Source organism: Pseudonaja textilis, chromosome 1 (assembly GCF_049901715.1).
Source record: "Pseudonaja textilis isolate UNSWEBS1 chromosome 1, rPseTex1.2, whole genome shotgun sequence".
NCBI classification, from domain to species: domain Eukaryota; kingdom Metazoa; phylum Chordata; class Lepidosauria; order Squamata; family Elapidae; genus Pseudonaja; species Pseudonaja textilis.
The window spans coordinates 243,246,761-243,272,828 of record NC_141990.1 but is presented as its reverse complement, the minus strand read 5'-3'; the positions used below and the strand labels follow the sequence as shown (position 1 = coordinate 243,272,828).

At 36.7% G+C, this 26,068-nt stretch overlaps 1 protein-coding gene across 5 annotated transcripts in view; it reads right to left on the bottom strand.

Annotated features, from left to right (window-relative positions):
• PARVA (parvin alpha) overlaps window positions 1-26,068 on the bottom strand; it is a 73,388-nt gene that overhangs the window by 16,217 nt on the left and 31,103 nt on the right. For all 5 annotated transcript variants that reach the window (XM_026705671.2, XM_087921111.1, XM_026705679.2 and 2 more), the window contains 5 exons: window positions 9,412-9,501; window positions 9,238-9,308; window positions 4,087-4,189; window positions 3,273-3,413; window positions 1,061-1,176 (listed from right to left, as the gene is read on the bottom strand). In XM_026705671.2, the coding sequence (XP_026561456.1) occupies window positions 1,061-1,176; window positions 3,273-3,413; window positions 4,087-4,189; window positions 9,238-9,308; window positions 9,412-9,501 (521 nt within the window). The remainder of the gene's footprint in view (window positions 1-1,060; window positions 1,177-3,272; window positions 3,414-4,086; window positions 4,190-9,237; window positions 9,309-9,411; window positions 9,502-26,068) is intronic.

Sequence of the window (26,068 nt, the reverse complement as noted above, 5' to 3'; positions counted from 1 at the left end):
CTTAACTACAAGAATCAAAAGGTATCCCCCCGCCTTCCACTTGAAGTAATTCTCGTATAAAACCCAGGGAACCAATTTCAAGCAGGTATTGTTGTGTTTGTTTTCCAAACAGCCACAATCTTATTTGTGTATGGTTACTTATACAAAATATAAGCTTGTTCTGCCTGTTATTTTAAGGAGACAGGAAGCAGCTTGTCTTAGAAATATATATCATGGAAGCTAGAATTTTCACAGTCTCTTTCTCCAGAAAAAAAAAAAAACAATTCTGAAGAACTGACAAAAGCAAGTTCAGTAAAAATAATAATGATTTTAAAATGTGAATTTGAAATTGTAGGTAGGTCATACAGCTGGCAGACTGATAGAAAGATCTATATTATTTGCCATGTTGAACATGTACTATCAAAAGAGGCATTTATTAAACTTGTGTTCAGTGAGCAAATGCAAATATTTGAAGTAGAAAGTAGAGCCTGCAAATCCTTTGAGGGAAATGCTTTGAACCCAGGGGAGCATATACAAAGCATCTCTCTTCAAATTGCAAAGCAGCCACCTCTGTTTCCTGGCTTTTACGAGCTGCTTCCACATGTGTTTGCACAAGTTGCCACTTCGTTTCACATTTCCCTCAGTAAAGCAAAATGCATGTGCACATGTATGCAGATAGAGAGCTGGAAGCAGCTTCTGAAGCAGCAATGTAAACCCGGAAATTGGCAGGCTCTTTCATGATTTGAAAATTTGATCTGTGTGTATATTCTTTCACAAGATTTGTATAGTCCCAGTAGAATGCCACAACATGGAGCAAGACAACCAGAAAGGTGAAAAATATTAACTTTAGGACTCTTGCATGACAACCTCAGAGTTACACTTTGCCAAAATCTGATTTAATCTTTACTATATTAATGTTACCGTTCCGCTGTTATGCTATCAGTACACTCAGCTCTAAGAGAAATGCTGTGCTTTTGACTTTTTTCTCATTGAAGAAAAATAAAGCAGAAACATGCCTTTTTTCTAAATACTTTCTGTAGTTTCAAAAGGGTGCAGAGATGCAGAAAACATTCATTCATACCTGGACAACCACAACTTGAATAGACACATGATCTGGCAGCCTGATGGGGGCCCGAAAATACTGCGACAATGCAACCAAAAGATGCAGTATTGCAACCAGGCTTTTTGCATGGACAGCTGAAAGAGAGGAACTGAAATATTTTACTTGCCAACAACTATCAGTATGCAGCATATTTTATCTTTTAATACTTTGCCCACGAGAGGTTAATCCAAGGGTATTTTCGTCTGTTTCTCTTTCCTGCCGTAAATCAATGGGTCTTATAAAAACAACTAAATCAACATTATTCCATTGGGTTAGGTGTTGCATGCTTCTTGTGATTTAAGAGGTTTGGGCGGCTGTAGTAAGTGCTATCTATGGATACCTAAGTGACATTCCTCTATCTACACTATTCCAATGTTGATTTATAAAATATAAGGATATTTTTTTTGATTTATAACATGCACTTAATTTACTTTTAAGTATCATAATGTCTGCAGGAAGATGAATGAGTCCATTTAAGCCCATACCCTTGTGCAATAACTTACTAAACAGACTCAAAAATTCCTCTCAAACTTGTTAAGAGGTCTTTCACAGCAGGCTTTGTATATGTACTCAAGACTAACAAGGCTGCAAGGTATCAAAAGACTTCCTATAGGAAATTTCTAATCTGTAATCATCAAAAGAAATAATTCAAAACTCATCATCATCATAATCATTCCCTTAACTTGGAGTATCCATGAATATCATGTCAAAGTATTTGAGGTTAAGCATGCTTCAATTTAAGATTACTCACATATTATAGGACAACAATATAATAGTTGTTAATAACAACTGTTCAACTGTATTGAATAACAACTATTCAACTGTATTGTTTGTCTATGTTTGATAACAGGTCTTTTGCAAACTAAAACTACAATGAAACACTTTCCAAACAATACCATTTTTAGACTACCTATAGGATAAACATGCTTAAGCAAAACAACCTAATGTGTATAGAAATATTTTCAGACTTTATGGATGATGATCCAGCACAATATTTAGGATAAAGGATGGAGTATTATATCATATACAGGAAATCCTTGTTTTACAACCGTGGTGAACCTGAATTTCTATTATATGTCATGATGGTTGGAAGCTGAGGAACCCACATGATATTTTTTACAGCAATTATTAAATGAACATGGTGGTCATTAAGCAAATGTGGGAGTTGCTAAACTGTCCAGTGCTTTTTGCTGAAACCAGAAGAAAACACTAGTTTCTGGCAAAAATGATGTAAAACGTCATATGATTATGGGATGCTACAAATGGCCATAAATGTGGGTCAGTTGTCAAGTGCCCAAAATTCAATCAAATGCCTGGAGGGACAGGCAGCAGCTCCCATTGGAACTTCAAATTTGAGTCTTAAGTATCTTTTTTGGGGGGTGGGTGGATGAATCCATCATAACTTCAAATGGTACTAAAGGATTGGTCTAAGTTGAAGATTCTCCTGTGCATGATTTGAACGAAAGAATTCTAGTGTTAGATATCCTTTTACCAAGGAATACTTCTGGGAAAGGCTTTTTTCTCCCAACCTAACTCAGCTAACTGGGAATTGAAGGGAATAAACAGAAGCATCTCTTGGACATGGTTGTAAATTCTTTGCAGAATTTGCATAATGAAGAAAATGTATTACAGGATTTGCTCTGAAATTTGTGAGAAAATTATCTCGGTTCTCTGGGCAAGAGACAATACAAAAAATAACAACATTACATAGACTAGACTTTTTATTTTCCTGTGAACCAACTCCTTTAGATTTTCTTGGATATCAGTCTTTTTCATATTTATTGTTCTATAAAGCCCCATTACAAATTATATCAGAAATCAGCAAAAAGACCTCTCCAGTTTTGAAGATATTCCTTGACGAATGCAGCACTTTGCCTTCATTTGTGAATGCTATATGGCACATACAATTGGAATTTAAACTTATCAACCTTTGAGTTGACGATTATTTGCCAACAATTACAAGCTTCTTTCTTTCGCTCTCTCAGTATGTCTTTGTATATATGTATGTATATGCTTTTAAATATATCTAAAACATTCATAAACATGCACAAATTCATGTCTTCATACACATACCCCACTAAATTGGCTTCTGGTTACAAAACATTTCTGTCTTTTTTTCTTATTTAATAAACTTAACACAATTTTAATGTAATTTGTATAATACAAATTCTACTGTAAATAAATAACTCACAGTCCACGTTCCATTTGATGTTCCTTGGAGGAAGCTTAAGGGTTTCATTGATCTTTTCAAGGACTGTCTGTAGCTTCTGTTTCTGAGCTATTTCAGACTGTGTGACTTCAGCCACATTGAGTTTCTCGCTCTCAAGCTTCTCTGAAGTGATAATGGAAGAAAAAACAAGTCTTTGCCTTAACTCCATGTACCCAGTTCAATGTGAAGACATTCTGTTCCACATATTTCAAAATGGATTTTCTATAGAGAACCTAATTTAAAACTTCAAAAGTAACCACTGACAAATCACGAAGCAAAACTAAGTACAGTAAGGAAAAAATCTTTCCTTCTGTTGCAGATTTCAATACTTTTAATAAAGCACAGTGATTTCAATACATTTTACATTTATTTCTTCCAAAAATATATATCTGACAGTAGTGATTAATGAGGTTCCTAGGAAAAAAAACTAGAATATTTTACTAATATTAATTATAGTAACATTTTTTCAAAACTTTATAGTATAGTTTTCCTCAAAAACGGCCTTTAAATCTTGATGTCATCATTAAATATGATAGCACTACAGAAAGAGAAATTTCAGAGAGATGTAAAGTAAAAATAATTTAAAATATAATACAAATATAAAGGAAATGGTTATTTGCTGTTTAGACATTATAGACATTCATTGGATAAAATCTATGAAAAGTAGGAACAAATTATTCTTAGGAAACAAAAGGAACTTATCTTTTCTTATTTCTTGGTTTTTTTTTTAAAAAAAACACTCTATATATAGGCAAAATTTCATCACACTATGCATGAAAATAAAATTACTTCTTACCAAAGAGTTTTTGCAGTACTTGTCCATCATACATGTCTTCAGCCAGATCTTTTACTATTATTCTTTCTCCTACTAATACATCGTTAATCCAGTCTATTAATACCTTTGTTAAAGAGACCAAGATTTAACAATATTACCCATGCATCATTGCAAATGTATGTTATGATGTTCAAGATAATAGGAAAAAATTCAACACGAAAGATGCAATGTATCAAGTTAAATACAAGAATTAAAATCTTGATATTGAAATATGACTATTTATGGCTGGTGTATGTTATATTATATCAAATGAGTTAAGCTACACCATTTTTTTTTAAAAAAAGCTACCCATTTTTCAGTTTCCCAAATGTTGAAGTTACTTTATAGCAGAATTATATTTTTCTAATCAATTATCAGTAGACATTACAACTACTTAATGATGATTGCTGGATAAGTTACTGGGTAAGACTTAAAATATAAATTATTGCAATTCAATAGTGAAATTCAATGGAACTTAAAATATAATTATAGAAATCCAGTAGTTAAATTCAATGGTATTTAAGCATGAGGTAAAAAATAAAGACATCCTCAAGTCATATTCAGGTCATAGTAATCTGATGAACACAATTATGTAGGGTTTTTTGGCAGTGATTCAGAAGGGACAAACAACATTTTTTTCCAGTTTTGAATCAGTACTGAAGATTAATATAATTATACATGAAGTAAACAATGAAATTTTAAAGAATGTTCTTCACATTCCAATATTTGTTCTCTCAGCAAATAAATCATTTACAGTAAATTGTATTTTTAGCTTTTTTTTGTTTATAGAAGAAAATGTTGGACTCAAATTCTAAATTTTCAAGGAGATACTTTCCACTATTAAAAATCTATATGTAAGGTTTGAATAGCAGAAAGGACTCTCTTCTACTTTACAAAAAGTGGACATGGAAGGCCCTCCGGTTTTGAATCTCCCAGAAAATGGACCGCTGACCATGACTGTGCGCGGCTTTGGTCCATGCTTCGCCATCAGAGAGCCCCAATCGATCAGATTTGGGGCAGAAGCTGCCTTGTAGGGGTGGCGGAGGAAGGGGAGACCATCAGCTGGGTAGAGGGAGTTGCAAATCCCCTCCCTGGCTTTGGAATTGCTCCCTCCTGAAGATGTCTGAAGCGGTGGTCTAAAATGGTCACCCTGAAGGGGAAGATTAAACTGGAATAAGATTGTGCAGGAGAGAGAGAAAGAAGCAAACAACAGGAGGAATAGGACAATATAATTAAATGGAAGGTACCCCCAGGATTAACATTTCAAAGAATTTTAAAGAAAGGATTTAAAGCAGCGAAGAGAAAGAGAGAAAAAAAAGGTGTGAATTGTTTTTGACAGTGGTGGGGCTTTGAACCGAGAAAGGTAGAAGCTGGAAGAAGGAATCATCTAATCAATTTGGATAAGTATATTCTGATTCTATATAGGCACTAATAAAGCTGAACTATAAATTGTTAAAGAAAAAAATTAATACCAATTGGATTTGATCTTTTTGTTTGGAAGACTGTGGTTGAAAAAGCTCTGAATAATTGGAAAAAGAAAAAGAAAAGAGGGGGTAAAGATCTGTTATAACAAAGAGTGCCATCTAAGTTAAATCTAACTTGTTTTTCTTTTAAACAACTCTGTTTCTTAAAAACTGTAAGGAAAATTGATACAATAAAACAAGAACTTTGAAAAATTGAAACATTGAAACAAAGAAAGAAACAGAAAGATTCTGCCCTTGGATTAATTGTTGATTCTGACATGGATTTGGCATTGGATTAGATGAGGACTAAAACTTGAGAGGAAGAAAATAAAAGCTGACTGTAGGAAATTAAATTAAATGTATTTATTTATTTATATTTGTCAATTGCTTACAAGATAATAGGTATAAGTAAAAACATAGTTATGAATACATGGATAAATATAAGAAAAATAAAAAATATATAAAAGAAACAATAGGACAGGGACGGTAGGCACATTGGTGCGCTTATGTACGCCCCCTACAGATCTCTTAGGAAAGGGGTGAGGTCAATAGTAGACAGTCTAAGGTTAAAGTGTTTGGGGTTTGGGGAAAAAAACACAGAGTCAGGTAGAGTATTCCAGACATTGACCACTCTGTTGCTGAAGTCATATTTCCTGAAATCAAGTTTGGTGCGATTAACCTTGAGTTTGTATCTTTTGTTTGCTCTTGTGTTGTTATGGCTGAAGCTGAAGTATTCATTGACAGGTAGAACATTGCAATGTATGATTTTATATACTATACTTAGATCGGACCGAAGGCAGTGTAGTTCTAGGTTTTCTAGGTCTAGAATTTCGAGCCTGGTGGCATAAGGTATTCTGCAACAAGTAGAGAAGTGGAGAACTCTTCTTGTGAAATATTTCTGGACTTTCTCAACTGTGTTAATATTAGATACGTAATGTGGGTTTCAGACTGATGAGCTGTATTCGAGTATTGGTCTAGCAAATGTTTTGTATGCTCTAGTTAGTAGCGTAATATTGCCAGAGAAAAAGCTATGTAAGATTAGGTTAACAACTCTTAACACCTTTTTGACTATGTAGTTACAGTGGGCTCTAGCACTTAGGTCATTAGAGATGAGTACTCCAAGATCCTTGACAGAGTTTGGATCATCAACAAGGTCTTGACTATTCAGCCTGTATTTTATTTTCTGATAATTTTTTTGCCAATATGTAGGACAGAGCATTTATTTGTTGAGATTTGAAGTTGCCATTTGTTTGACCATTCTGATACATAGTCAAGGTCTTTTTGAAGGGTAGCAGTACTGTCAGTGGTGTTGAATAGCTTTATATCATCAGCAAAGAGAATGCAGTTGCTCTTGATATGATCACAGAGGTCATTTAAGTATGAAAAGAGTTGGTCCTTCAAAGACACTATTTGGATTAAATTGCTAATTAGAAAGTTGTAAAATGGTGATATCTCTTCTGGAATTAAAAATGGAACTTAGAAGCATGAAAGAAATATTAAAAGAGTGAGGTGAATCGCTGGGCTTTGCTTTAAAATTTATGGAAAATGCAATTGCAGAATATGAACAAGAAAGACAAAAGACAGAAGAGGAGGTGGAACAAATCATAGAAGCGGCCATCATCAAGAACAAAAAACTCTGGAAAGAGTTGGAAATAAATATAGGAGATTTAAGAAGTTAAATAAAGAGGGGAATATCCAGAAAATTAAAAAAGGGAAAAAGAATCAGCAGAAATTCGAAGGGTGGAAGGAAGCTATAAATAGAGAGGGGGATAAAAACTGGAGTGAAAGAATAAAGGGGAAAATACAAGCGGAAAGAAGGGATAAGAAACAGGACTTAGGAACAAAGAAATATGGGAATTGTAAAAAAAAATGGGAAAAAATTGTTTAATTAGACATAGAGATAATGGGTGATTAATATTTAGAGAGGGGATTCTGCAAGGTCTTTGGGGGTAACATAAATAAACTTATAGTTAAGAAATACGGACATATAGATTGATAAGATGGAAAACAAAACTGTTATTTCTCGATAATGGAATCTAATGCTCTTTTCCTTCATGTATAGAGATAATTGTAACAAATAATGGAATATGTTTATTAAATATATTGAAATATTTCTAGGACTAGAATGCAGGCTTTTTTGTCTAAATATGAATGGAATAATTAATGGAATACATGTATTAAATATATGGAAATAAATGAAATGATATAGGAGGAGAGCTGAAATGGAATTAACATCAGGATTTAGGATTAAATGAGTAGATTAATATACATTAATATTATGTATAAAAGCATTGTTAAGATAAGAAATTGAATACAAAAATTGAACATGTAACTATGGTCATAATTGTATGTATATGTGAAATCTGAAATCGTGCTGTTCACTAAAAAGAGATGTTAAAATGTGGAAAACCGAATAAAACTTGTTTTTTAAAAAATAGTGGACATGGAAGTATCTTCGAAATTATCTCTATTTCAGTAATGAAAACTTTTGGAATAGTTTGACTTCATTCTTAAACATATTGTTAGAAAAATATTAATTGCACAGAATTATTAGAACTTTCATCTCTATTTTCAGCAATGCTAGAAGTTTAGCTGATCTTTCTTTTTTTAATCTTCCAAAATCACTAATATTGGATTCAGATGAAATGAACATGGTCCATTAATTTTATTAAATTCCTATCAGGCTTTCAACTCGCCAAGAAAAACCTGCTACTCGTCACATGAATTAAAGTTTAGAAATTATGGTGAAAACTCTCTTTGGTCAACTAAATTAACTAAATCTTATTTCAGCTCACAAAATGGGCATTCCATATCGGTTAACTGAAGGGAAAGAAGATTTTCAGGAATTTCAACTATCTTTTGTAATCCTCCCAAAAAACTGTTCTAGAAGCTTGAGAATTCCCGGGAGCATATGGGAGGGACTGCAGAGAGTAGGAAAAATTGGCGAAAATGGTTTTTCCACCTTCTTTTAGTAAATTTAAATGAAATGATCTTCCATTGATGGAATATTACTTTTTCAATTTGGAGTTTATACTGTGACATTCCCATTAAATTTTAAAAATACCCACTGTTTCTTTTAAAAACTTCAAATATGTCTGGTTTTAAATAAGTTGACATTCAAACCTGGGGAAAAAAATCCTCATCTCTGAGGAAACGGAACAGCAATACGCTGTTTTCTTCACACATGCTAAAGAATATTAATTTCACAAGTATTTGTGGTACCTATGTTTAAGGTTTAAAAAATGCAGATTGTTGATATTTAGTCACTGGGTATATTTTTAGTTCTGCTGTAAATATGAATTATTCAATTTTTGTTCGGCTATCATTTGTTGTTATATTTCAGATTATTTCTTTGTTTATATCTTGGAAAGCCTAACAGTTAAATGGCAAGATTAAAATTATTTTAAATAAATACCTAAACCATTTAAAAAATAAAATTTAGGGGAACAATTAGTGTTAAAGCTATAATCCACAAAATATTTTCTGCTAAAGAATCCAGTGATTCACAAGCCATTTGTCTTAAACACAGGAAATATGTTTTACAATGAGTAACGTCTTGAGTAAATGGTGGTAGAAGGCTGATGTGATTCGGAGAACACAACTTACTTTATTTTGCCTGAATTTTATAGACTACTTTCAAAGTGTTTGAAGATGAAAGAACAAGTATTACCTTCATTAGCTCCTGTAGTTTTGGGTCACTTCTTGAATTGGGATCAATCATTGTTCGAACTTCATTTTCCTCTTTGAAAAAAAAATGGAGAGAAATGAAGAAGGAAGATTCCTCATGATAAAAGAAAAGGCATACTTATGACCAGTTTAAATTTTAAAAAGTATTTCAAATTACCTAACATAGTATCTTCAGGATCTAATTCAAAAGGAATTGGACTGAGTGGTAAATTTATGGCATTTATTCCTTCTTCCTGTAGTTCAGATACTGAAAGGAAAGAAAAAAAGGTTAGTGAAATTAAAAAAAAAATTCCTTGATGTTACAATGCCTTTTAGTAGCAATAAGGAGTGCACTTTATGTTCTTATCCAATGTTGAGAGATAATTGTAAAATGAAGTGAGCAGGAAACAAAATGCAAAACTGACAGATAACAGTAAAAAGCAAAAATTATGGGTCATTGAGGACCTGACATGACTGCAACTTTCTGTTAGTTTCCAACAAGCAATGTTAATGGGTCTGGGAGTTCTAAGTCCTAGGCAACCTGCAAGCAGGCCAGAGGATTTGTGGATAATGGCCACTCACAAAACAGTTCCAGTACAATAATTATGCAAAGAATGTATGCACCCATTAAATCAGGGATGTCAAACTCAAGGCCCGCAGGCCAGATCCGGCCCACGGGGTACTTAGATCTAATATGTGGGGCCACCCTGGAAACAGCGAAGGACCAGCCCATGGGGCCTCTGCCAGCAAAAACAGAGAGCTCTGTTTTTGCTGGCAGAGGGTTACAGGAGGCCAGTGCAGCCGAAAATGGAGCTTGGGAGCCCGTTTTCACTGGCAAAGCACGTGGGCCGCCAAGGCGCCCCTCACACAAGTGATGTCAAACCAGCCATGCCCCTTTCTATGCCCACCCTGGCCCCCCAAGGTCAAACACAACCCCGATGGGCCCTTAATGAAATCGAATTTGACACCCCTGCATTAAATCATTCAAAAGAATGTGTTCTATATTTTTAAAAACTGAAACTGCACCATAACATTCCCTCCTCAACCCACATACACTCATGTGGCATCACAGCAACTTCTCCCTAGCCTGAACCCACTCTCCACAACACCCCTCTGCCTTACTCGGTAGTATCCGCAAGTCCTCTGGCCTGCTTGCAAGTTTCCCAGGACTTACAACTTCCAGCCCTACTGACATTGCTTGTTGGAAGCCAAGCAGAAGGTTGCAGTCGTGCCAAGCCCTCAACGACCCATGATTTTTGCTTAACAACGGCAACAGGGAGTAGGATTGCAAGCAGGCCAGAGTTGCTAAGCAACCTGGTCACGTGATATCTCATTTTATCATCATTTAGCTGCAACATTTAGCAATTCAGGTCCCAATTACCCTTGTTAAGTGAGGACTACCTTAGATGTTGCACATCTAGGAGGTTTGTTCCGATTTACTTCAGAATTACTGCAGAAAGAGTGCCAACTCTTATGTATGTGTAGACTTCTGCTAGGTAGATACTAGGGGATGGGGCCCAGGAAAGATATGCAATGTTTTGGAGGAATACCAATTCTCTTGCTCCCTTGTATCTGTGGAACTCTTCATATTTATGGAATTAAATCTATAGCTAACAATATTCAGCAGTAAAACTATCCCCTATTTGAAGAACCTGACACAAAAATCGACAATGAAGAATTCATTCCTGCCCATCACTAATCTAGAAGCAGCTTTCTTTTCCAAAATAAAAGTATATAAATAAATTCTGCCCTTTAAAGTCCCTAGAAACTGATGAGTCTATCAGAAGGCATAAATAGCAGTGCCTGCAAGGTTTAAATTAGCTTAATTTCTTTAGTATATGCAGGCATGTCCTCCATGTTGTGCTTTATTAGACTTTTTCATGTCTTTTGTTACTATTTATATATCCATTCATTAGTGATTTCAAACATTCCATCTTGAAGGCTTCTTACTATTTTATTTCAGATTATAGGGAATGAAAAAGGAGAAGCTGCTACTAATGGTTAACCACACATTGTGCTGCTCAACAATTACAGTCATCATTTTTTTAAAGGCTGGGAAAGTGGGGAAAAAACTCTTTGTTTGCTTTGGCAAGCAATTCCTGATCTTTCCTAACTAACAAAAAGAGACGAAAAAGGAAGCCACATATATTTTCCTAATTCTGTCAACATAATCCTTATTGTTTAGGCCTTGAGTACAACAGGTTTGCTATTTGCTTAGCACAATTCTGTACCAATGTAGTTTTGGTTTCCAGGTGCTTCAAAGAGGAATTAATGTACTCTAATTAGTACCTAAGGCAGGATTTGTCAAAAATACACCTGACCTAACCTATACAACAGCATGTAATCCAGAAGCATCCCATAGATGCACATTGTGTTTTTAGGAACTGTGTAACCCCATTCAACATCAGTGCCATTCTATTACTCAAATAATATAATTTCCAATCCAAAGACACATCCATTTCCCAATAGAAAGTTTGTTCTCCCTCATCCAAGAACTGAATATATATGACAATTTATGAGTTCCATAGCTTCCAAAGCTAAGAATTAGTGGAAAATAAAGGTAGTGTTGTCGTAATTTGCAAACTGTTGATAACGAGATTCATTATACAAATGGCTTATTTCAGTGGTTTACATTACTCCATGTGTGCCCATAAACACATCCTCTGAGGATTATCAGCCTGCAGAGTGGAAGAGAATCACCCCATATTACTTAGATAGACCAGACTCATAATGTGCCTCATAACCCAAGACAGAAAGCTGTGATAAGGGAACATCATGTTCAATACTATCAAACACCACTAAAAAAAACCCAACTTATGATTATTCTAGCCCCATTTATTGATAGGATATACAAGTCTCCTTTCATCTTCAAAGCAGGACATACAGTAATCTAGATTGGAGAGAACTAGGTAAAATGATTTACTCCAAAATTATAAAGAGTTGAGACATTTCCTTTTTCTAGCTCATAAAGATAGTTATGAATAAATGATAGGCATTTCTAAAAATTACTGTAAGGATTGGGTATTGGTATTTTATGCACATTACAATTATTTACTGATTTGGATGCATTTACCTGCCATGGTTCAAAGCATCTATAGAAGACAATATAGCTGCTGTTTTAATATTGACCTATACTGATTAGGGTGCCTGAACATGAATATGAGTAATACTGTCTAAAAGTGGCATTGCCAATTGGTTACAGTCAAACTAAGTGTATAAAGTCACAAAGTACACAGACTAACTGAACATTGATCAGAAGTAACTCTGGGAAAGAAATGGTATCTACACTGCTTAGTTACAGGCATTTATACCCGGGGGGTGGGATTCAATTTTTTTAACAACTGGTTCTGTGGGCATGGCTTAGTTGGTGGGCATGGCTTGGTGGTCATATGACTTGGTGGACGTGGCTTGGTGGTCATGCTGTTGGCTGGGCATGGCCAACTCAACATCACTCACATGAGGCATCTCCTCGCCTGGCCTCTCATGACTGTGGGGATGCTGCAACAGTCGTAAGTGTGAAAAATGGTCATAAGTCACTTTTTTCAGTGCCATTGTAACTTTGAATGGTCACTCCACATAAGCAAAGTACCAGCAAAGGAGGGGGAAAAAAACTCCAGAGAATTTTCAGAGACAGGAAGTCTAGTCCTGCCAAGAATGTAATAAGGGTTAACGGAGAGGCAGCTTCTGTAAGCAACACCAGAATGTTTCCTTCCTGCCTTCCTTACAGGATTAGGCCAGTAATTTCTTCTAACAACCAGTTCTCCAAACTGCTTAGAATGTTAACAACCGGTTCCAGCGAATCAGTGTGAACTGGTAAAATCCCGCCCGTTTATACCTCCCTCTCTTTCTCTCCCTCCCTCCCTCCCTATCTCTCTCCCTCCCTCTCCCTGCTGTGTAAAATACCACCTCTTTTCCTATCCAATTTTCAGAAACAATTGTGCATGCAAAGGCAGAATTTGATTTCATATAGGTGGAACACCATGCAGTTTTGTTTTTCAATCAAGCTTATCAAATTGGGGAAGTTAATATAGAGCACACCTTTCATTTTTATTGATTCTATTACATTTTTAGAAAATGTAAGCAATTTAATGTTTAAATTTGAAAAAGCCCATAATCCACATCAAAACAAAGTAGCAATGAAGGTAAGTAGAAAAATACTAAGAAAATACTACATATTTAGTTTGCATGAATACTTGTATGTACACATTAGATTTCATTTTGTTTGTTGTACATAATGTGTAATTTTAAAATATAAAATGCTGACATATGCACACAATATAAAAATTGTTTTGAGCTTAGCAACAAAATACTGATAATTAAATGTGTAAATGTATTATTGGGATCAAAATAATTATTTCACAATCCCCATAGAAATATATTTACAATTACAGAGATGACTGTTTATGAGGTGTTCATTCAAAACAGTGTCTTCAGAATGTAAACCATATACTGTTAAGCAATAAATGTTTATTCATTCTTAAAAGACTTGATAAAGGAGGGAAGAAGAGATGTGTTTACAACTGAAAATATTTTTCAGAAAACCATCTGTAGCAGAACTGAGGACCACATCCATTAAATGCTGACTCCAAGCCAATCACTTCTGAAAGTGAATACAGTATGCAAACAATATGCATCAATCTGATGATGATGCATTACTACTTATTCTCAGAAATGCCCATTTTCCATGGTTGCATAATTTCTCTTTTAAATAAAACATAACTAATAAGTAGTCAGAAAAACAACCGCACAGAATTGTTTGGAATATAATGCAAATTAAGGACCTAGCACCTTGAATTTTTCTCAACTGCTCATTATTTTACTCCATATCTTTGTTTTCTTCTACTTTTGATTATATGGAGCCAATCAATGTTACAAAGATATTGATTGAAAGAAAGAGTAACATAAAATGCCTACTATGTAATTTTTCTTTTGGCAAAGACAGTTAATTTTGTTCTCATTATAACTTTGATACTATTGTAATATTTTACTTTTATACTTGTATTTTCACCTGAAAAGAGAAAAACAAAATATGATTTATGTATAGCAACCCTCGTTTCCCAAGTTGTGTTATCATATTTATTATATTTCTGTATTGCTGGACTCAAAAACAACTCCAAGTAGTTCACAACATAAAACGAAACATGGATGATTCTTGTATGATTCACAATAAAGTACTGATCCAGAGGCTTGAAGTGGGCAGTTTTTGACATCTCAAACTCTTAAAAAGTCCTTGCTGTAAAGATGACCTAAGACAGCATGTTGCTATGACCATGAAAGAAATTCTATTAATTAGAAAATCCCTCAACCATCTTTACACATTTTGTGGTCTCCCAGTTGTCCCGGATTTCAGCTTTTCCGCTAAAACAGCCAAGCTGAAGTTGATCTGAAGTTGACTATATCTAGAAGAAGATACTATGTAGAAAAGGCTGAATGAAACTTTTCACCACCCCAGAATAAAAGCCCAACAAAAAAATTGGATGCTGAAATATGTATGTTAATTTGGGGGGAGGGGGGGAGGGGAGAGAAAGCATGAATAGTTGATTAATTTATTGATTGATTGACTGACTGGCAGACTGGGGTAAATACTCTACTTTAATCCAAGAGGTTTATACCTCTTGCAGAAAATATAAGGTAATAAAAGAGAATAACAGTGGAATTACAATAGCAAAACCAGTAAACTAAAGATCACAAAAAAGACAATTGTGAGGCCAACAGGAACTACAATATCCAAGCAGAGGGCAGGGGCTTTTAACTTGTACTAGATTCCCTCTCACGGCTGCTCACATTGAAGACTCTGAGGAACAAAAAAAAGGAGGAGGTGAAAGAGAAATTATTTTAATTATTTGCTTGCATTTGTATTTATTTAAACTAGTTGTTTTAATATGTTGTCACACCTACAGCCTATTTTATTTGATCTTAGTATATTTTATATTATAAATCACTTTGGGGAAATCAGAGTTTTCAAAGGTGGCTAAGAAATCCATCACTTAAAGGGAAAAAGCTTTAGGGGTCTGAGCCCCCAAATCCTTGCCTTTCATGACTAGATTCTCTAATGGCAAAACTGGCTGGGTTTGGGTGAATTTTGACAGAAGAAATTCTAGTTAATAAAACAGAAAGACTGGGTTTATAATTGGTATGCGTGTATCTTTTAAACAGAGAACTTGAATCTATGGTGTGTGGGTGATGTTTCAATGCTCTTAAATATTAAGATTGAAAGAAGCACTAAATATAGATTGGATTTTTCACTGGGCACATAGATAGCACCTGACATAAAAAACAATATCCAAGTACAATTTTTCCTGGGGTTGTGCCTTAACTGTGAAAAGCGGCAGTGTGAGCCCAAGAAAAGAGACAGCTGGTTTTAAGGTGGTTCCAATAGCGGTACGCATGCATGTGTGTATCTTCTGAATCACATTTTGTGTTTCAATCTGACCCTCTGACAGTCCTACTAGGATGTATCCAAGGTAGACTTTCTGTGAATGGTATAGTGGGAACAACAGCTGTACTGAAGAAGAATGTGATCAATTTTCCTTTTACTCTGCAGCCTTTTGCATCACTTCTCATATTCTCTGGAGGACCAGATATTCCTCCAAGTCACAGTGGAAGGAGATGGGATTGGCAAAAATTACCTTTTCCCATTTCCAGTAGCACAACTCATTTGGAAAGTCTGCTCATGAGGATTTGCATCCAGCTCCACTGTGATTCGGAAATAATCTGGGTGCACACATTCAGCACATATCATTTAACACCAGCAGCAGGACTGTTACCGCTGATGATTCTTCTCTTTCTAGCTAGGACATTCACTCTTTAAAAATTTCAGCTTTAAATACCATAAACATGGATGCATATTAGTTTATCCAATATATTTTCCTGATTTTTTTTTGTTAAAAGCAGGAAGGACACATGCAGCTGTTAACAACAGAGGCTCTTGAACACATCCAAAGGGCTTCCTGATTTTCGCATTGGGAAACCTCATCAAACACATTCAGAAATAATAATGCACAACTTTGAGAGGGTAGCTACTCCCAGAATAAAGAGGGCCTAAAATTAAAAAGTGCTTGGTGATAAAAAAAAATATGTTATTATTCTAAAACATGAAGCAATTTTGACAGAGTTGGGATGGGGCAACTTTATGAAAAACACATATTTCCAAGTTTATTTTGTATGACTTTGTATTTTAGTTATTGCTGATCTGAGATTGTTAGGATTACTATTCCACATTTGTTTGGAAAGGGAAAAAAACCCCCACATTTTTCAGTTTATTTGAGGTAATTTCATTACACTGTTGACCTCAATAGTTGTTCCTACCACAATATCACAGCAAGGTAATGCAACATAAAAATAGTATTAGCTAGCAGAAAAATTAGCAACCAAAAATTAGTAGCAACCAAAAGAAAATATCCAAATCCTTTGGATAATCAGTCACAGCAATAAGCCTGGAAAAAAATATTCAGCAAGCACTGCAGCATCCCTTACCTTTGAGGCAAAATACTCCACATCCCATTGTACACTATCCAAGTCATCATTTTAACAGCTAAGAAGTCCTCTTCTTAACAGCTCTCTCTTTAGCTGCCTCGCATAGCTGTATTATGCTTCCGAGTCCATTTCTTGACAGAACACTCAATGCATATTGCACCTCTAAGCTCAATGCATTATAGAGTTGACTGACTGCCTATATAATTTAATATGATACCACAAGAGACTCGTACACCATCTGCAGAACAAAGTTTGCCAGTCTCATTTTGGCAAAATTTCATTCTGGAAAGCTGAACGTTTGACATACTGTGCAACATCGTTTATCCAACTAGCTTACAGAATTCTTCAGTCATTAAATTTTATTAGGATGAATATTATTATAGCAGCAATGAAGGCTGGGAGTGCGTATACTGAGAAACCAAGGAACAGCACAAGGTAAACTCTCCCTCCTTTCCCTTTCAGTTCTATTTTCACTGCTTGATCAATATCTACCCTCGTAATACAACTATCAGAATCATCCATTTCTTTTCTCCTGGATTGTTTGCTTTTTTCTCTTGCACCTCCTTTGTTTTTCTCCTCTCCATTTCCTATTTATGCCCTCACACAGAACAAGAGGTTTAAAAGTACCTCACTCTATTTAATAGTTTCAAATAAATCTTCAGGTCTTCACACTGACATTCAGATAAATATAAGCCAACTACATGCTATACAGGATTGATTCACGTGCTTTGGTTTAGTGTGTTTCAAGCATCCCCAATGATTTAGATTATATGTGGATTATGACTTGCTCAAAAATTGATTTATATCTTAACCTGCACAGTCAATGAATACTTTGATTGTAATGTAACTTTTGGGCTCTATCTTTAGATTCTGCTCCTAATTCTTTGTGGTTCTCAGTACATCATTCAAAGCGGTGGTGGGATTTAAAATGGTTTCACTATCGGTTCTATGGGGGCGGTTAGGGGGCATGGCTAGGGGGCAAGGCCATGTGACTAGGTGGGCATGGCTTTTTTGCTTTTTGCAGCAGCACCCCATTTTTTGGGCCTTATGGGCTTCAGGCAAGCTTCCTGGGGGTCGTTTTTGCTCCCAGAAGGCTTCCCTAGGGCTTAGGAAGGCAGAAAACTGAGCATGGGGGGGTGAACCCCCCATGCTTCATTTTGGGGCCTCCCTGGGACCCATGAAGACAAAATATGGAGAGGGGCAGAAGGTTTTTTTTTTTTGCCTTCCTAGGCCTCAGGGAAGCCTCCTGGGTGAAGCAGTAAGTAAGCGAGGGGAATCCCAGCACAGCTGATCAAAGGAACAGCTGATTGTCAGGAGGAAAAAAAAAACCTTAAGGAATGACTAGGCGGGCTAGGTTCAAGCAGGCAGGGTGAGCGAGCATGAGGTGGGTGGGACAAGCGAGGGAGCAGCAACTGGGTGACTGGGTCTGGGGCATTGCCAGCCAGAAGTTACTACCGGTTCGGCAACACATGCCAAATCCTTGCTACTGGTTCGAGTGAACCGGTGTAAACTGGCTGAATACCACCACTGATTCAAAGACAGATAATTGACAGAACTTCAAAGTAGAAGGGAAAACTGATAACACAATTTCCTTTTTTTGGTTTCCTTCTCTTTCTCGTCTCTTTTCAGAAACAGGCAACCTCTCTCTGAAAAGCATGTTTATGAAAACTCTGAGCAGCTTCAAGCATCTCTGAGATTCCCCCTCTTTTTTCTCTATTTCTCACACATTACTGTCAACAATGGAGAGATCATGTGATAAAGTCAGTTGAGTTCCCTTTTTTCTTTTTCTATAGTAGTACCAAAGCAAGATGGTGATCTTGACAGGCACCGAGTTAAATGATTCAGTATGTTTGGGAGGGTTAGGGTGGGATGACATTTGTGGAAGGAGCAGAGAGGATCTTCTGTAGCTTTCAATGGCAATTAGCAGGGGAATAATTGGCATCTCCAGAGCAATTGGTAAGGTCCTGTGGGAGACCATTCAAAATTAGAATCCAAAATGGTCCAAGAGCTGGAGAGGAAACTGGAGCTGGATTTGATTGACTAGATCCAGAAATCAGCTCTTGGTGGTAGCCGTAGCAATGATACCAATTACCATGGCACATGCTAGATTGGAGCTACTCATCAGCTGCTGGGTGCTGGGCCACCAGGTGCTAGCAAGATGGTAGAGAACTTGTCTGGTGGTAGAAGCATTACTTATTATTGGCTGGTCTCTGGGGTGATGGAGGATATCCAGTATACCCAGCCTCAGTGAGCTGGACTGCTGGTAGAAAGCAGGGATGGAAGCAAGACCAGGCTAATGCGTGAGAAAACTCTTCTATTTTCTGCCATTTCCAGAGTCTTGCTGTATTTCATTTTCAGTTCATATTTTAAGGGATTAAATATATAACAATAATACAAGTGCTAAACTTCAGTTAAAATTGCAAAGCTCCATAAGGAGGACTTTTAAAAGTCTGATTTTACCACCTTCCGAACTACATCATAGCAAATCAATTATATAATCAGTTCCAAAGCTGAAACATCCATTTCACCTAAAAATTCAGAGGAGTAGAATTACATTTATGATGTTTGAAAAACATTTCAATTTCCTCTACCACATTTATTTAGGGTACAAGATGTTCCCATGATATCCCTCTCTCGGAAAAAAACAAACGTTCTCAGTGTTATTTGATGTCTGTTCTTTCCATTTCTTATATGTTTTTTTCTCCCATCCAATTAGCATCTTAATTACAAGCTGAAACTTTATCAATAAGGAATGAAAAGTTCGTGAGATGGTTTTGGTTGTCAGAAGTTCAGAGGTAACCTAATACTAATAGATTAATTTGTGAAAATTGATGAATACAATATCTGCCGTATAGCACTTATAGTAATATAACAAATAAACATAGAAATAGGCCTGGAATGGTTGGTTAAAAGGTTTTGTTCCTTGAAGAGGAAATTGAATTAAACCATATAATGCCAATTACTGTCATTACCAATTATATTATGCCTTCCTAGAAATAATGCAGATGCAAGATTCTAAAGTTACCTAGATGTTTGATGTTAATAGGATAGAATTATCTAGGCCATGAGAAAATCCAGATAGTGGTGGAAAGAAAATATATTTCCCCCCAAATTGTATATTTTCCAATTGAGTAAATGCATACTTCAGAGCACTAATTGCACAAGAAGCAATGTGCATCCAACGTATACATAGCAATATGCCCATTTAGTATTTTTATTATTTTGCAAAGATTATTTTAAAGAAATCTGGCAATTTTTCTCTTTTTGAAATTTATCACAACAAATCAAATTCACAGCATTGTATTATGATTTAGCCATAAATTGGTGACAATAAAAAATATTTTAGGGAGGGAGTTTAAAAGTTGCCAAGTTTGGAGACCTCTGGACTAGAATCTGGATCTCTACATTCCTAATCCAAAACCTACATAGAATCTCTTAGTTTGAGATGGGCAGCTATATACATATGACAAATAAATAAATAAAATATAAATATGTTAATGGTTGTTATGATAGTTTCCAGAACCTAATTTAGGGCCTGGTTTATACAGTTACAGAAAGGAAATATACAGTTTTTCTCTGATCAAGGGCCACACCTAGCTTTGTGCAGCATATTAAAAGGAAAAACTCTCCCAAAATAGGAAGGTCCAAAGCATGCTTGATATTTGAGAGATCCTGCTTTTAAGAGTCAGAAAGGTTACGCTGGGCTCTGTATGTATTTATTAGTTTGTTTATTTATTTGACTTATATAGTCACACATCTCAACAAATGACTCCGGGTGGCATCCGGGTGACATCATAAATCATAAAAACAATTTTACAAACACTAACTAAATATATATTGCCCTAAGTGAAAGTAATATGGAGGTTAATACAGTCAGAAAACTGGGCCCTTAACACACTTGTGATCTCAGGCCCCTGAACACAACCAAGTACCCTTCACCTTCCCTATCCCTTAAAACACCTTCCTCAATTTAAGAGATGTCCATGGCGGCAGTGCTAAAAAAGTCAAGGTGAGGGCCTTGCCCTTATTTTTGGGTGTTATGCCTGCAACACGTATGAAAAGGCTGGGGCTTTGCATATTTGAAAATGGCCATTGTAAACTCTCTCTCCAAAGGCCTCTACCCATTGGTTCTTGCAGGTAAATTTTGGGTAAAAATTTAGATCTGCTACACTGTAGTCCTATGTGGCACAGTCTTTCCTACAAACCTCAGAATGCCATTTTAATTAGATTCTTCATCACTTTTATTATCACATCAAGCCCTGTTTAGTCATATAATTTACAAGCAATCTTATTTTAAACTCTGTATGCTGTATGAGTGGTTATAAAAAAAACCAAACTAGAATATAAACGAGGTAGAGATAATGGGAAGAGATGAGTACTGGAATATATTTAAAACACTGTTAACAAGCATGTCATCTTCCTTTTAATTTGTCATGGAAGAAGTATAATACATGATTTGTGGATTTTTTAGCAAGTAACAAGGAGACAGCTTTTTATTAAAGCTATGAAATTAAAAAAATATATGATTTGTTTAGTAATCTTACCCAAGAAATACACTTGACTAGGGTAGGGGACAACATTGTTAGATTAGACCAACCCAACTAATGTTAGAAATTACAGAAAGAGACTTCAGACCTCATCTGTTTCTGTCTGTTTCTAGGACTGCTCACGCAAAATAGAACAGAGTATGATTATATTTGGAGAAGCCACCAAAAGGAAGTTAAGGTTTGGAAATGGGTTGAATCTGGTTAACCAACTGGGAGGGAATACAAAATCCTATTTTTTTTTTCAATATGTCCATATAGGACAGCAATCTGGAAAGCTGGTAGCTCCTCTACTCTAAGTCCCCTTTCTCCTTGTTTGTCACATGCTTATTACATATTACATATATGCACATCCATATTGCATACAGACAAAGATACAGCCACTGCTGGTAAACAGGTTGGAAATAACTCCAGAAACATATTCCAACTGTTTTTCCAATCTTGTTCTAAGATTGCATTTGGTTCTTTCTTTTCTTTTTTTTTTCTTTTCTTTATAAAGTTTTATTTGGGTTTTCACACACACAAAATACAAGTAAAACATCTTTTTTGAAAATAGCATGGTCCCGGGTTACACTTCTTTATACAGACACAAACTCAATTTCATGCTCATTTTTGTGTTCTATTCCATATCTTATTACTATTTTGCATTTTCTATATCATTTTTCCCCTCTTTTAATTTTCTCAACTTTATTTTGATTATCTCAATTCAAATCATTATGTTTCTACTTTTGTCTGTCCTGTTTCAATTTCATATTATCTTTTCTCATTAAACAAATTTTCTCCTGTAGTTACTAATTGGAGTATGATACCTTTATATCTTTTAATTTTATCCATTCAACTCTTATTTAAACATCAATGTATACCTTAAGGTTCTAATATTCAATATAATACATAATACATAGCTTCCATTCAAATTCTGCTTGGTACATTCTTAAAATACACACTATATTCTTTTAAAAAAGGGTTATAAATATATGTAATTAAAACTCATTCCATTCCAATTCAGTTCTTTCATTAAAATTCATTAAAGTCTTAATATCTTTAACATTTCTTTTCAATTAAATATCATATTTCCTTGGGGACATGTATAATCTTTCTATAATTAATTTTTCCCCTATTTCTCTTCACTTATGTTTTATAAATCATTAAATATTCATTTTATTACATTTATTTATTAACAAACATTCCACTAAATTACAATAACTATTTTATCCATCATTTTGATCATACATATTTTCTGAAATTATTTCTATTTCTAATATAACAATACTATCTTATGTACCTTTGCAGAATCCCTTTTTCAATTAGATTTTCACCCATTATCTCTAAATAGGCCCTGTTTCTCTATATCTTGTTTCTGTCCTTTATAACTTCTTTTCCTTTCTTTCTTCCCTCTCTTCTTCTCCCTCCCCTTTTTACCCCCTTGTCTCTCTACTTCTAATTCTCTCTCTTGCATTTCCGTCTTCTGTTGCTTTCTAATTTTATACTTATTTTTCAAACTATTCTTTTTTGGGGTTGTTTTTCCAAATCTTAAACTTTTCATTCTCTTTCCCCCCTTTCCTTTTCCCCCACCACATAAAATTACTTGTTCATTAAAGATGGCTTCTTCTTTGTCCCAATCTTCTTGTTCTGCAGGCGTTTCTTGTTTTTTCTCATAGTTCCAAATCTCTGTTTCTAAGAATTGAAATACGAAGCCAAAAGAACATCTCCCTTCTTGTGCATCTTCTTTGTACTTTTTAAGTTCCGTTTGCAGTTCTTCTAAAAGTGGTGCCATTTTAAACACTTTTAAACAACCACCCGATTGATTTTAGTCATTCAGATACAGTAACCAAAAATCCAGAAGTCACCAAGTAATCCAAATACTCCTGAGCTGTTTCTTCTTACTTCTTTTTTCACTTTCTCTTCCCGTGGTTTTGCTATTTTGTTGCCATGTTTCAGTTAAAATGTATCTTTTAGAAGTCTTGTTGGGATTTTACTGTAAGTTCTTTTTAATTCCAGGCAGTCTCCTCCCTTCCAGATCCTGCCCTTTTATTCTATTTCTCTCCTTTCCTGCTTTCAAAAGCTTTTACGTATCCAGAAATCTTTATTATCCCTTTGACATTTTATTTTCAGCTTAAATGCCTACTGATGTCAAAGTGGATTTTTTTTTCAATTTCTTGCTTAAGTCTCTTAGCTGTCAGTATAGGGAAAGGAAGAGGAGAGAAAAAAACCCAAATCCTTTCCCTTTTCTCTCTCCGCAGCTTGAAAATCTTCTTTGGGAACAGTGTTATTTTTTTTAATAGTTTAAATTCCAGGGTACCTTATTTGTTGCTTTTGCTATTTCACCCGGTCAACCAAAACTTTCTCTTCTTATCTTCCTCCTGCACATTCTTTTCCAGTCGAGTTCTTCTTTGGGGTGGCCATTTCTGACCACCGCTGCAACCACCTTCCGGAAAGGGAGTAATGGCCAGCTGAGGAGGAGAGATGCAGCTCTCCTCAACCCTGCAGGCAGTCTCCCCCCTCTTCACCACCTCTACGGGGTGGCTTAGCCCTGAAACCAGCTGGCTCGGGCTGCTCCAGCGGCAAGCACGGATCGAAACAGCACAGAGTCACGGTTTCAGTCTATCGCCGAAGAAGCTCAAATTGGAAGTCCCTGCATTTGGATCTTTCTAAGTTATCTATTTCCTCCCCCTAAGGATAGGCCAACAACTCCAAAGCACATTGGTCCCTTCCGTTCCCTGGATCGGAAACCTGGTGAAGAATCTGTTTACCTGAGCGTTGAGGGGAGTAGCGAATAGATCCACTGCTGGGGAGCCGAACCTGTGGGACACTATCAGAAACAGTGAAGGGTGGAGGCTCCATTCCAAATGGTCGACCTGGGACTGACTCAACCAGTCGGCCTGGACATTGTTGACCCCCAATATGTGATCTGCCTTGAGGAAAAGCAGATGCTTCTCTGCCCATCTCCCCAGGCATTCCACCTCCCTCATGAGAGCCCTGGACCTGGTGCCCCCATCTGTTGATATGAGCCTTTGCAGCCACATTGTCATGACTAGGATGTGGCAACCTGTCACTCTGTGTCGGAAATGCTTCAGGGCCAAGAAAATGGCCCTGAGTTTGAGCCAATTGATGGCGCAAGTCCTGTCTCCCTGGGATCAGCTGCCTTGAGCTATCTCACCCTCTAGATGGGCTCCCCAGCCCTGGAGGCTGGCATCCATGGTGAGCAGGGCCCTGTTTGGTTCCCTGAAGGGAAGGTCCTGCCCTACTGCCTGGGACTGCCACCACCTGAAGGAACGAAGAACCTGAGGTGGAACCTGAACTTTGATTGATGAATGGTTGGTGCCTGCCCTTTGGAAAGGCAGCAGGAACCACTGAAGCACTTGTGCATGAAGGCGGGCCTATGGGACAATGCCAATTCAGGAGATCATCTTCCCCAGGAGCTGAGACAGGAGAGACAGTGGAACAGTGCATTGTCCTCTGATCTGGATAGTAAAGGCGTTGAGGCTCTCCCTGGGTTCTGGGGAGAGGAAAACCTGGCAACGGGAAGTATCAATGATCACCCTGAGATGCTGCAGCCTGGTCATAAGGGAGAGGTGGCTTTTCTTGAGGTTGATCGAGAAGCCGTGGTCTCGCAGGCACTGTACCATGATGAGAAGATCTTGATGGGCCAAACTGATGGACTGCAACTGAATCAGGATATTGTCCAGATAGCATTGGACCCTCACCAGAATAGCCCTCAGCGACACCACCAGAACTGCCGACACCTTTGTGAAGACCCTGGGTGCCGATGAAAGAACAAATGGAAAGGCCCAGTACTGGAAATGGACATTCTGGTAACAGAAACGGAGAAACTGGCAGTGATGAGGCTAAATATGTATATGGAGGTAAGCCTCCATGAGATCAATGGAGGAAAGGAGGTTGCCCTCTTGTACACTCTCTAAAATGGAATATAGAGTTTGCATTTTAAAGCGCCTGTACAGAATAAGTCTGTTTAGCCACTTAAGGTTGAGGATGGCCCTCCATCACTCCCCAAAGCCTTCAGGATGATGAAGAGTCAAGAGTAGAAACCTAGTAATCATTGTTCCATTGGAACCAGCTCAATGGCCCTAATTTTGACCAGGTGTTGAATGGCCAAATCTACGAGGTCCCATCGAGATCTGTCCCTTGACATAGGGCATCAATATAAAGATGGGTGGAGATATAAACTCAATCTGCAGGCCAAACCATACTGTTTCCAGTACCCAGGCATTTGAAGTTGACTCCTCTCATTGCGATGTGAAAAAGGCCAAACGGCCTCTGATGGGGGGTGTCAACCATCTTTTTACTTCGAGCGATGGAATGAATGACCTTCTCCCCCTCTAAAGGGCCATTTACTTGAAGCCTGTTGTTGCCTGCCTGAAGCCTCAGGACGTTAGTCTTGACATTGAGGGAATGATCTCTGGCCTCTAGAGAATCGCGATGCGGATTCAGATCTGAACATGGCTGGTCGATAGTACGGACTGGGACGATATTCCGACCTCTTCCCTGCCATAGAGAGAACTTTTCTCTTGTTCTTGGTTTTGACCAAGTAAGGCTCCAGAGCCTTCCTGAACAGCTTATCCCCTGAACAGGGGACCGATGCCAACTTTCATTTGCACCTCACATCCAACTGCCAGTTCCGAAGCCAAAGGAGTCACCTGGCCACCACAGAGGAAGCCATAGCACTGGAGGCAAATTTGGCTGAGTCCACGGTCGCATCAGCCATAAATTCCACAGCCGCAATTATTTTGTTAAGATCCTGGTGAGCCCTGGAATCAGTGGCTGGGAGTCTTTCTTGAAGCTGATGGAGCCATCACA